Here is a 12,919-nt window from a genome sequence, read left to right as displayed (position 1 = left end):
TATTCCATAAAAGATTGTTTTCTCTTAAGACAAATACGGCAGCATATATCCAAAGAAAACATCTCTTATTGACTTGCTGTGTAACTGGCCTCTTACCTATTCTTTCAATAAAAGAGCATATGTTTGAAACGTTAACGACTTCTTCCAATTTTCCTGAGCGTCGTACCCTATTTTATTTTTTTATCTTATCTTTGTGGTTTTTTTTTTTTGTACCAAGTATGCTATATGCTATATATATATATATATGTATGATGGGGTTCTGAAAAGTTCTTGGCTTTAAGGGCATCGCAAAAGGCCTGGTTGGAGGCCCAACCTTCCGAGTTCTTTTACAGGGCTTAGAAAAATTGAAGGACAGTTGCAATAAGTGTGTGAATCTGAGAGCCGAATATGTTGAATAAAATCATAATTAAGTGATCCTCCTGTATTTTCTTTAATCCAAAGTCAGGTACTTTTCAGCACCCCCTCATAGATGCACCATACACATGGATGTGTGTGTGTGTGTGTTTGTATCTCCTACTCTCGACATCACCGTAAAAGACTAACACAGAACAAAGCCACTAGCATCATTACATGTGAAGGAAACAGACACCTGTTTCAGTCTTCAGGAACATTTTTACACAAAAAAGGGTATCTTTTCTCAATTCGGTAGTCTGAGTAAAAATTTAGTCAAAATAACAGATGCCTATCACTTGACATGAAATAAATTTGATGACAAAGTTTGAGAAAGACTCTGGGAGGGAATCTAATTTACACATGGACAAAAAGAGGGGAGCATTTGACATGTGGAAGATTGCGCATGATAAGCAGGCTGAGTGCCCAAAGACACATTGTCAAGAATCGAGTCCACAAAGTAGTTATATTTTAAACAAACAATGTGCCACGAGCCACTGGCCAAGACTATCCTGTTGACAGGACGAAAGCAAAAAGCTGCTGATGATGTTTGTGGAGTGACAACATAATGGAATGGAATGGAAACAAGAAGAACTTGGCTGATTGTATGCATGCAGCACAACACAGAGGGAGAATCTTGGCAAGCTGACTCTTGGACACAGAGAAGGCAACTGGTTGATGGCTGAAGACTATTGTCAGGAAAGTGATATAAAGGAAACTTACAGACGACCCATGGTTTGGAGATATGACCGTGTAATAAAAAGTTTTTCTCGTCTTGTCATAGAATCCTTGAGATCCTTGTTCCCATTGTGTAAAAGATCATAACACTCCCTGCTCTACTGAATGGGATGCTAGTCCATCACAGGTTTAACTCCTCAGTTGTTACTGAAACTCATTTACAGCTGAGTGGACTGGACCAACATGAAATAAAGTGTTTTGCTCAAAAAACCCAACGCACCACCCAATCTGGGAATTGAAACCCTTGATCTTATAATCGCGAACACAACACCCTAACCAAATAGGCCATGTGCATTCATGTAGTACACAGTAATTCTTTGTTAATGTTACAAGATGACAACAGAAGGCCATACATTTTGAGAGAGAGAGAGAGAGAGAGAGAGAGAGAGAGAGAGAGAGAGAAAGAGAGAGAGAGAGAGAAAGAGAGAGAGAGATGTATAAAGAATTATACAAACAGAAAATATTGAATGATTAATAACAATAATAATGAGACAGGTGAGAATTAGATGATGGAAGAATATGATGATATGGCTGTAATACAGGTGTACCAAAATACATCAATGTTAGAATGTTTAGAAAAAAAGGAAGAGAAAAACATGGTTGAGTGAATGATAAAGGTGAAAGAAGAGGTGGAAATTGCAACCACTGATCTAAGTACAAATATATATATAAATATATATAAAGTCATAAATGATAGAGAAATAATTTGATGAAATTTTATTTAACAATAAAACTCAAATATCACAACAAACTGTTTTGCAACTTAAAAACATGTAAATGATTTATATTATATTTAATAATAAATAAATTACTTACATATCTGCATTAATGCAAAATATCTTTCAAAATAATAGAATATAAATTATTTACATGTCTTTAAGTCAGGAAACAACTTATCATGATATTTGAATTTTCTTATTGTCATATAACACTTCAATCAAACTATTTCTCTGTCATTTATGACTTTATACACACCTTATCATGGTCTCTTGCATCGTACTTATATTCTATGTTTTGTAGAATTAAGGAGCTTCTTTTATGAGTACCACTGTATTACTTGAATCCATACACCTATGTCAAAATTGCATTGATTCTTATGATCTAGACCAGTAGCTCTCAACCATTCTTTTAACTTGCGGATTCCTTAGATTACCATTTTACTCTCGTGAAACTACATAGCCATTTGATGTTTAAAAATTAGTTTTACAGATACTTCTTTCAAAATTCCTTTTTTTTTTCGCACATACATGTGTATGTAGGTTTGCAGTAACACTCTCTGAGACAATGTGTTGAACTATACGAAACATCAGAGAAAGAAACCTAGTTGTTATTTGCAATAAATACAAGCAACATTTTTTCATGAACCCTTAAAATACTACTGTGGATCCCCAATTTACTAGTTTGCTTGCAAGGACCCTGGTTGAGAACTACTGATCTGGTCTCTACTGAAGATTTTTAGGCCATCATATATGTTCCTAGACCACCAGATTTTGCTGGGTTCTCACCCCACCCCTGACTTTGCAGGTGATTCTTGAGACCTGAGATATAACTTTTTTTTTATAACAATCTGCCTTAAATTGCCCCTGGTTCTATGTTAACTTCCTGTTTTCAGGGAATCCAAATTAAAAACTTTCCTCAAAATGCAATGTTCATTCATTTTGTATACTAGGTTAATAATTCTTTCTAATTTTGGAACAAAGTTAGTTATTATAGGGGAAGGGCAAGACAATTACATTGACTTGGTGCTCAAATGGTACATAATTTACTGACCCAGAAAAGATGAAAGGCAAAGTCAACCATGACAAAATTTGAGCACAGAACATAAAAGAAAGAGAAGAAATGGTGTTAAAGATCCTCTCTATCCAGCTAACAATTCTGCTAACTTAATAATGACAATTAAGTGATAATTTAGTAAAATACTATTTACTAAATTCTTCACATTTTCAAAATTAACTGAAACAAAGGCAGCATATTTCAACAGAAATATAACAACAATAGGGTTAATACAAGCCCTGTAGGACTTTAAGTTGCAAAAGATGTGCAAATACAAACATATTAAAAAAAAAAAAAAGATAAACCACAGCTGTAAGTAAAAAAATAAACTGATATGCTGCTTTTGTTTTTCCTGTCCCAGCTGAAAGGATGAGGTGTGAAATGTGAAAAATGAAATGTGAAACATAAGTTGTGAAATGGTAAGATTCTATAAAACAGAATGCAATAAAATGGTAAAACAATGACACTGGATGATTGATAGTTGAGGGACTTCATCAACAAGAAGGTGGGACTAAATAGCTATCGTATAAGACATGAAACAATGAACAAATGTGAACATGAGATTTTGGGTACATGGAGAAAGAAATTGACTTCTACAGCTCCAACAGTTGATCTCATATATATATATATATATATATATATATATATATATATATATATATATATATATATATATATAATATGACTTCATATTCTGAAACAATTTAGAATGAAGGACAAGTGTGTAGGATGATGTTATGTGTGAAGGACGGGTATACAAAAATGATAATATTTCTTATTAAGGCACAAGGCCAGCAATTTTGAGAGGATGGAGAGGTGACTACATCAGCCCCGAAAGGATGAAAAGTTAAGCCAACCTTGACAGTATTTGAACTCAATGTAAACAGCCAGAAGAAATGCCACTGAGCATTCTGTCCACACTCTAATGATTCTGCCAGCTTGCTATCTTCATACACACACACATATATATATATGGAGAGAGAGAGACAGACAGACCAGAGAGTGAGAAAGATAGATGTATCCAAGTTCTAGGAAATGACAAATGAGTTTATGATGAAAATATGGCAAAGAAAAACAAAAAACAAATTCTGTGAAAAATGAAAAAAAAAGCTATTTAACAGTCATTATGGATGATATATATATCCCCAAGAATACCACTGGTACTGCATTACAAATCCACCTCTGACCATTCTTTGTCCTGTATTACCAACCTGTCCAGAGACTATCCTTTGTCCCATAGTACCAGTCTGAGACCACCCATCTCCTAGGCAACCCATATTAATTACAATATTCATAATTTAATTAAAAAGCGTCATTAAAACTCTAGTATTTACATAAATGATAAATTTTTAAAAAATGGGATACATCATAAGGTAAAAATACTATCATCACAGTTTTATATAAGAACATCACTACCACCAAGTTTCCTGAGGTTTTTGATCTAATTTCTGTAATGCCTACTAAACACTGACTCAAGACATCCATAACACTGTTGTAGCTCACTAAATGCTTCTGAATTCCTAATTATTTGGATGAGTTGAATCACAAAGGGCAACCTGTTTGGTTTAATTAGATTATTTTTACTAAAACACCTGCGTACTCAGACTGATAAGCAAACTATGAAAGGTAGCTTTGTTGTCAGAGATTTGGTCACAAAAGGGTTAAAATAAATGTGCCAGTGAACCAGTGGATCAGAGATTAATTATAAACAGTAATTAAAACAATACCACAATTAATTAAGTGTAAGGAGTCAAATGGAAAAGAGAAAAATTAATTGAAAAATGAAAAACAAGAAAAAAAAGATCAGGCCACAACTGGGCCAGACAACTTAATGACGTTTCACAGATATCAATAACCAATCAATAGTCTTTTTTTTTTTTGTCTTCTTCATTAATTACTAATTTGTCATAAAATAATTAGATTTTTTTTTTTACCTGGTCTCTTCAAATTCAAGGTCCTGGTGATAACCCAAGGCCAGTCGGAGTCGTACAATGTTGGGAAGCCTGCATTGGTACCAGCTAACAGTCGAATGTGGTAGACAGTGTCTGGCATAAGATCTGAAAAATGCAAAATAGGGAGGGTCACACATGGAGTGGATAGTTTGTCTAACCCACCCACCACTTCCTCATGATCATCATTGGGTGTAATTACTAAGTGACAGGAAAGCTTGTTCGTGGTTACTCAATGTGGTAGAAATAGAAACCAAATCTCTATTGATCATACCCTACAAAGAACATTAGAACCCATTGTTGTTGTTTTACTATCCACTTCTCTGTGGTTGCATGGCTCAGCTGGGATTTGCTGAGGCAGACTTTTTATGGCTGGATACCTTTCTTGCCACCAACCCATAGCTATTTCCAAATAAGACAGTATTTTCCCGTAGCCAGACACACATTTACAGAACTCTGGGAATGAACAACACTGCTTGTATGATGGTGATACTCATTTACAGCTATAATGCAATGTCAAGAAAAGGTGACACAAGCACGCAGGGATTCATTCAGTTTCTGTCAACCAAATCCACTTCTGAGGTTTTTGGTTGCCCTGGAGCTACATTAGAATACAATTGCCCAAGGTGCTACGAAGTGGGGCTGAACTCAAAACCTTGTGGTCGAGAAGCAAACTCCTTAACCACACATTCATGTCTATGCCTAAAAGAAGGGGGATGTATTAAATACATCCTAAGATTAAGTGGTCATAGCTGGAATGTCTTCAATCATAAGCCTGCAGGATCAGAGCTGACCCAGGGCTATAAAACAACAGCAATAACAGTAACTAACTTCAAAGATAAAATACATGAGATTTTTCTAATGAGTCATTATGGGGAAAAAGAGTTGCTTGTTGCTGAAGTTTGACCCCAAACCAGCTCCTGATCCCCATCTAACTGACACTCTCTTGGATATGACGACGGGTGTTCCAGTTGATCTGATCAATGCAACAGCCTGCTCATGAAATTAATGTGCAAGTGACTGAGTACTTCACAGATACACATACCCTTAATGTAGTCCTCAGGGAGATTTAGCATGACACAAAATATGACAGGGCACAATATGAATTAAAGGCACAACTTATTTTTACCAGCTGAGTGGACTGGAACAAGAAATAAAGTGTCTTGCTCAGGGACACCAATGCGCTGCTGAGAATTGAACTCACAACCTTACAATTGTAAGTTGAATACCCTAACTACTAAGCCGTGCGCTTTCTCCTCCTCATCCAAGAGACATATGATCACATCAGTTCCAGCTGTGACCACCCCTAACGCTAAACTAACCTCTCTTTCGTCAAGTCTATAAGCATGTAAATTGGGAAAATAAACTTAGCTGCTATTTATTAGTCTGAAAGACAAATGTAAAAGATGTCCGATTGGCTTGATGTACCGCTCATAAAATTTGTGCAGATGGTACAGAAGGTAGTAAGTCTGACTGGATGTCATCTGTTTATATATGGTGGTAGCACTGTCAGTACCAGTCAGGTACAGGCTGCCTAATCGTAAAGTAGGTACCACCACAGATGTGTAACAGTAAAAATATGACATGCTAGAGTTAGGTACAGTGTCCCTAACAGTAAAGCATGTACCACCACAAATTTTGTGCATGTTACTGTAACAACATGATGCACTAGTGAGGCACAGTCCTCTTAGCTGTAAAGTAGGTACCACTATAAATGTTTTGTGTGTGTGTGTGTAAAACAGTAACAATATGATGTACTCAAGTGAGGTACAGCAGGTCCCGTCACAGATGTAGTATGTGGTTTAACACTTACAAAAAGATGTGGTAAAGTGAGGAACAGAGAACATTGCCCCTACAAGTAAAACAGGTTCCACTACAGATGTCATAGGTGTATCTGTGTGTAACAGTAACACTACGATGTACTAGAATGAGGTAGTTCTAGTAGTGAAGTAGGTAACACCACAGAGATGTGGCAACAGTACTAGAGATGAGCCCCCAACCCAGCCGTAGAGTCAGTGCCACCAGAGATCTGGTTGTGTGTTTGTATGTGTAGTGTATATTAGAAACACAAACAGTACATAGCAGAGTTATGAGAGAGAGAGATAGAGAGAGAGGGCCAATAACAACAATGCATACCAGTAATTAAATATTCCCTGACTGCTGGTTTCTTGAACTTTTCCATATTGGTTCTGTTGTGAGCCTTGTAGTAAACCCTGTATTGGGTGATCACACCACGACGGTACTCCCTTGGTATTTCATCCCAGTTGATCTTAATGCTGGTTGGTGTTTTACCAAGTATATTTACTTGTGGAGCAACTAAAGGTGCTAAAGAGAGAGAGAGAAAAACAGATATATATGGATAGAGTCATTACATCACATCAGGCATAAAGTAGAAAGTCATACTGGAGGCTGGAAGTTGTCACATATTGTATTTTGCAGCATGTGGCCACGCTGGAACACCACCATGGAGAATTTTTAGTCGAATGAATCGACAGCAGTATTTACTTATTTCTTTTTAAAAGACTGGTACTTATTCTATCAGTCACTTTTTACTCAACTGCTAAGTTACAGACACATAAACACACAAACACTGGTTGTCAAGCAGTGGTGGGAGACACACACACACAATCACAGGCTTCTTTCAGTTTCTGTCTGCAAAAGAAGACACGTGCCCAAGGTGTCATACACAGGACTGAACCTGGAAGCATGTGCTTGGGTAAAACTTCGAAAACCCTTTACCGTTGCTTCTTTCTATTACTAGTCTCAATTCTTCAGTGCTTTTTCACACAACCTCTGTGCATAAGTGTATAAACATGCATCAGTTTTTGTGTGAAGCAGGTACTGCTAGACCAAATATTCTCTTCATTTTGTACCCTAACTTTTAACAGAGAATGGGAGGAAAGCTTGCAAAAATGATTAACAGACCAGTTATTTGAAGTTGTACTTACTGGCATCAGGAGTGAACTGAGACACACTGTTGGAATGGCCACTGGCACCAAAATGGTTGTATGCAGTGACATAACAGCTGTAGTTGGTAAAGGGCTCCAGGTCCTTCAATATTAGGTAGGTGTTCTTCTTGACAAGGTAATCTTTTCCTGGTTCTGTATGAAGAAATCATTGATATAAATTTCTTGGTAGAGTACACACACATAAATATACACATACATGCATACGTATACACACATAGACACACACATATATACATGCATACTTATACACATGTATATACGTATCGGCCCACTAGAAACACCAATTTTTGTCACTGCAAGTCAAATATCTGATTATACTGTATTAAATTACAAATAAAATTTTTAAGAAATAATTTCAAACACTAATCTACAACACAAATAAAAAAAAAAATAATCAGAATACAAACTTGATTTTCTTGAACAATGGACAGAATATGTCTTGATGGGACAGCATGGTTTGGCTATAGGTGGCTGCCAGCTTATGTTTAAGGCATTCATTGTGACTGTATGGAGGGTTACATTGCGTGGAGGATTTGGTGCTTTCACTGATATTGATGATGATGATGATGATGGGGTGCAAGAAAGAAAAAGAGAATGAGAGAAAATATACATTAATACATGTTCAAAAGTTTATAATAATAGTAATAATAGCAATAGGGATGGGATACTCGACCCAAAGAAAATTCTACCTGGGTCTCCACCTGCAAGGTCATGTGCTATTTAACTTGATATGAGGTCACTATGTCACACACTTATGGTGGTGATGCATGTGCCTGGTGTACCCTTATCAGACAGGTGATCATGATGAGAGTATATTGGGCTTCCTATATTTGTACCCAAGGGTCACTTTGACAGCATGTGCTGCTCTCTTACTCAATGAAGATGATGATCCTTTCTACTATAGGTATAAGGCCTGAAATTTGAGTGCCAGTCGATTACATCGACCCCATTGTTCAACCGATACTTATTTTATCGACCCCATTGTTCAACCGATACTTATTTTATCGACCCCAATTGGATGAAGGGCAAAGTCAAACATATACTCCAACCTATGTGCCTAAACATCTCTCTCATTCTGGCAACATTTAAAACCACTGAGCCATGCACCTTCACTATTGTCAAATGTAATGCTTATTTATTCATTGGTTTCAATTTCTCATGCATTACTTCATAATTTTGTGGTTTCACTGTGATTGCTTATTTTTAGAAAGACCATATTGAGTAGGATCTGTGTGATTTACATGTTAAAAGGTTAATTTCTCCAAAGACAAAAGACATCAATAAAAAATACAGAAAGGAAGTCGAAGCAATATTTACCATTGACTTCAATCTTTAGCCTGGCTAACCCTGTAGCATAACCAACAGAATTCTCAGCAAAACATTGGTAATAGCCGGAATCGGTCTCTTGACTTTGAATAATTCTTAGCAGAGATATTCCATCTTTCTTCGGCTGTTCACAGATGAGAAAAGAAGAAGAGTTATTTTGAGTTACAGACACATACAAAGCCACTAACAAATATACACACAACTGTTAACAAACATCTAATGCCTTCTAAGGCCACAAAGGCTTTTGGCCTTTCCAATCAAGCAAGATTTTTATAAAATAGCCAAATCTCCAAAAGCCAAAACGTTCATTGGGAGAAAAATGAAAAATACTTACTGTAATTGAGATTCTGCTGTCCGCCTTTATCTTGTTTCCATTGAATAGCCAGGTGAGTGTCGGAAATGGTACAGCATCGTAACGACAGATGAAGTCGACAACGTGAGCTTGGGGATAAGCTCTGTGGGGTAGTTCGTTGAGAATTTCAGGTTCAACTGGATAGAAAGAAATATTTGTTTCAAGAAACCATTAGGTAAGTAGATGTCATAGTATACACACAGTTCAATCAGCTAACACAGTTAACATTGACACATTTGACAGAGAGCCAGCTGGAATGCAAGACTTGTGAGTAGGGGTCACAAGTCGGGCATGGGTCTAACCAAATAGAACCTATTAAGATTAATTGTGCTGTGGGTCTAGTTGGATAGAATTGATCAGGACTTAGTGGCTGTAATTAGATACAGATGACCAGAACTATGTAACAACACAATGGCACTTGATCTGCTAGAAATAGCAACCAAATTATCTTCAAATGATAAGTGTACTGCTTTGATAAGAGGGTGGTGTGATATGCATTGTATAATGTAGTTCTAGATTTACAATGCCCAAAAACAGGGATGGTCATAGTTGGAAGGCCTTTAATTACAGGGTGTCCTTAGAACTGATGTGGGGTTAATCAACATGGCAGATAGAGAGAGAGAGAGAAAGAGAGATAAACAATCAGACAGAGAAAGACAGACCCTACACAGCCAAAGAGACACAGACCCTACACAGCCAAAGAGACACAGACACACACAGTTCAGACACAGACATACACAAAGACACAGGAGTCAGACACATACACAGAGAGATAAACGTATGTCATCATCGTTATTGGTGAAGTAACAAAATAGTGAATATCTAAGATGAAGAAATGTAATCAGTGCTACACCTACCTTGTACGTCCAATGAGATGACGGCTGAGATTGTTGAACCAGCGGATGCTGTACAAATATAGTTGCCACTGTCCTTCCTCTCCAGGTGACTCAGCTGTAGGCTCCCACCAAGGAGGACTTTCGTGTTTTTCCCCTGGATTTTCTTCCCATCTATAAAACAGAAAGTAGAAAGAGAAGGAAAGTTAAATGATGACGTTTGATCATAAGAAACCAAAAAAGAAATGGAAAGAAAGAGGTAAAGGAAGAGAGAGAGGGGGGGGGGACAGAAAAAAAATGAAGAGAATGAAAGGAAATAGGGAAAAGTAGTAATGGAGAGAGACAGAAATAGGAAAGAAAGAAAACAAAGAAGAAAACAGAAAAGGAAGGAAAAATAAAGAAATGAAATGGTTTCAAACAAACCAAAAGTCTGGCTTTGAAATTTTGATAAATATCTTGGCGTCTGCTACACACAGAACCATATAATAAAAGTATGGCTAGCTGTCCTAGCTCAACCTCAGTGTATTACTGGTATTTAATTCACTATAGAAGGATCATGGATGTATTACCAAACAGGCCACGGGACCAGCACTGTAGAGTGTCTGTGGCAACAGATCAGCCCAACTAACTGTAAGACGTCCATCAGCCTACTTGACTTAGGTATGTGTAGGAAGTGCCACTGTCTGTGATGACAGCCAGTTTACCAAGCTATATGTAAGCATTACAACAGCCCAGTCTACCGAGTTGTATGTAGGAGGTACCTATGACAACAGCCAAGTGGTACTCTGAATGGTTACTGTAGTAAATTGCCAATCAATGATGTATTTACCTTAAGTATAGAACAGATAGTTATTTTAATTTAATACTGTTTCTAAAGCATATAAAGAATTTTTATTCAGCCAGGCAGCCATTTGAAATACTAGTGAATGTTTATTCATTATTTTCTTTTATATTAGAAGACTTTGACTGGCTGTGAGAACACACCATGGATAAGGCCCAATGAGACCAAAATGCATCTGGTGTCGAGACGATTTTCAGCCTTTCTTAATAGCTATTTAAATTTAATACTGCTTCTCTAGCATATAACAAATTATAACTTGTAGTTTGGGTTTACAGATCTTACCTTCCCTGGACCAAGTGATCTTAGGAAGAGGACTCCCATCAGCAATACACACCAAAACTGTAGTACTTCCTGCCATGGCTTTTACTCCGGACGATTGACTGAGGAACCTTGGGGGTCGCGACCCGGAACCTGGTGAAGAAATGCAAACGTCAGCGTAACAGAAAGACAGAACAAAAATTACATAATACATATAATGGAATTCTAGGGAAAAAAATTATACTATAACAACATTTATGGTTTGAATACAAATCCACCTTAGGACTAATAATCTTAACTTTAAACAATCAGTGTTACGTTAGACCAATAGTTCTCAAATAGGGTCCTTATAAGATTTCTTAAGATTTATGAGAAATAAATTGTTTATACTTCTACAATACACCAAATAATTTAATACTTTTTTTAAAAATACTATTCCTAATAATATTTAATAATAAAGATATTATAGGTTATTTTAAACACTGAATAGCTCTGAGAGTCCACCAGAGTAAATAAGAATAAAAAGGGTCCACAGATAAAAAAAAAAAAGAAAAATGGTTCAGAGCCACTGCCTCAGCCAACAATGCCAATCCTAGAACTTAAACAGCTCTGGTCATACATTAGCAACTTACACAAACCCTTTTATTGCATTTCTGTTGAAATACAGAGCCTGTTTCAATTAATTTCGAAAATAATGAAAAATTAAATAAAATAACTGTCATTATTAAGTTGACATTTGGAACATGAAATACCATGAAATTTTGATGAGAGAATTTAATTTAGATTATATTAAAACAGGAGGTTTACTTTTATCATAGAACCAAAGTGGGTTAGTAAGAAAAAGCTTAATCGTTTAGCATTCAGATTACTTTGTCAAATGTTTTGCTTATTTATTCACATGAATTATCTCATAGCTTTGAGATTTCAATGAAAATGGGGAGAATATCTGAGCTGAATATGTCTGGTTTCAGTATTAAAGGTTTAAATCACTGCTGGCTCTATTTTTCTAGTCTAACTCAAACCATCTTAAGTTCCATGCTATAAAACTACCACAGATTATCCTCGACTAAATGATATCAACCCATTCAAAAGTACTCATTCAGTAGTATTATGTTTAATATTTAAACCAAAACCTCCCTCGAATTTGTCCTTCTTACATAAATAATAATGTGGTTATTTTTAGTAGGTTAAAATACTATTTTCACAGATTTATGTGATGACTTTTGGTATAGATGCTAACCAAACAAAATTTTTAGATACCAATAAATAGTTAATGTGATTTTTCAATAAGTAAAAATACCATTCAAAGGTTTATAGACCAATGAATAAATAAGTGTTAAAGCTATTTCTTTGTATCATACGAAATTTTTGACATTTTGGAAATGAATTAAATCACATAATATATTTTTAGTGATTAAGAAAATACTGTGTGAACAAGAAAGGAGTACAAAACAACAATGAGTATTAGAAGCAGAGATATGGTTCTCTGA

General features: G+C 36.1%; 1 protein-coding gene across 4 annotated transcripts in view; it reads right to left on the bottom strand.

Moving 5' to 3' along the window:
* Positions 1 to 12,919, bottom strand: part of LOC106868723 (protogenin B-like) — a 146,887-nt gene that overhangs the window by 35,985 nt on the left and 97,983 nt on the right. For all 4 annotated transcript variants that reach the window (XM_089340599.1, XM_089340601.1, XM_089340600.1 and 1 more), the window contains exons 5-12: positions 11,454 to 11,582; positions 10,355 to 10,504; positions 9,480 to 9,634; positions 9,137 to 9,269; positions 8,227 to 8,364; positions 7,799 to 7,951; positions 6,987 to 7,175; positions 4,836 to 4,958 (exon numbers count right to left, since the gene is read on the bottom strand). In XM_089340599.1, coding sequence (XP_089196725.1) covers positions 4,836 to 4,958; positions 6,987 to 7,175; positions 7,799 to 7,951; positions 8,227 to 8,364; positions 9,137 to 9,269; positions 9,480 to 9,634; positions 10,355 to 10,504; positions 11,454 to 11,582 — 1,170 coding nt within the window. The remainder of the gene's footprint in view (positions 1 to 4,835; positions 4,959 to 6,986; positions 7,176 to 7,798; positions 7,952 to 8,226; positions 8,365 to 9,136; positions 9,270 to 9,479; positions 9,635 to 10,354; positions 10,505 to 11,453; positions 11,583 to 12,919) is intronic.

Source organism: Octopus bimaculoides, chromosome 23 (genome assembly GCF_046866305.1).
Source record: "Octopus bimaculoides isolate indiv1 chromosome 23, ASM4686630v1, whole genome shotgun sequence".
Taxonomy (NCBI): Eukaryota; Metazoa; Mollusca; class Cephalopoda; order Octopoda; family Octopodidae; genus Octopus; species Octopus bimaculoides.
This window is presented reverse-complemented; position numbering and strand designations above follow the sequence as displayed.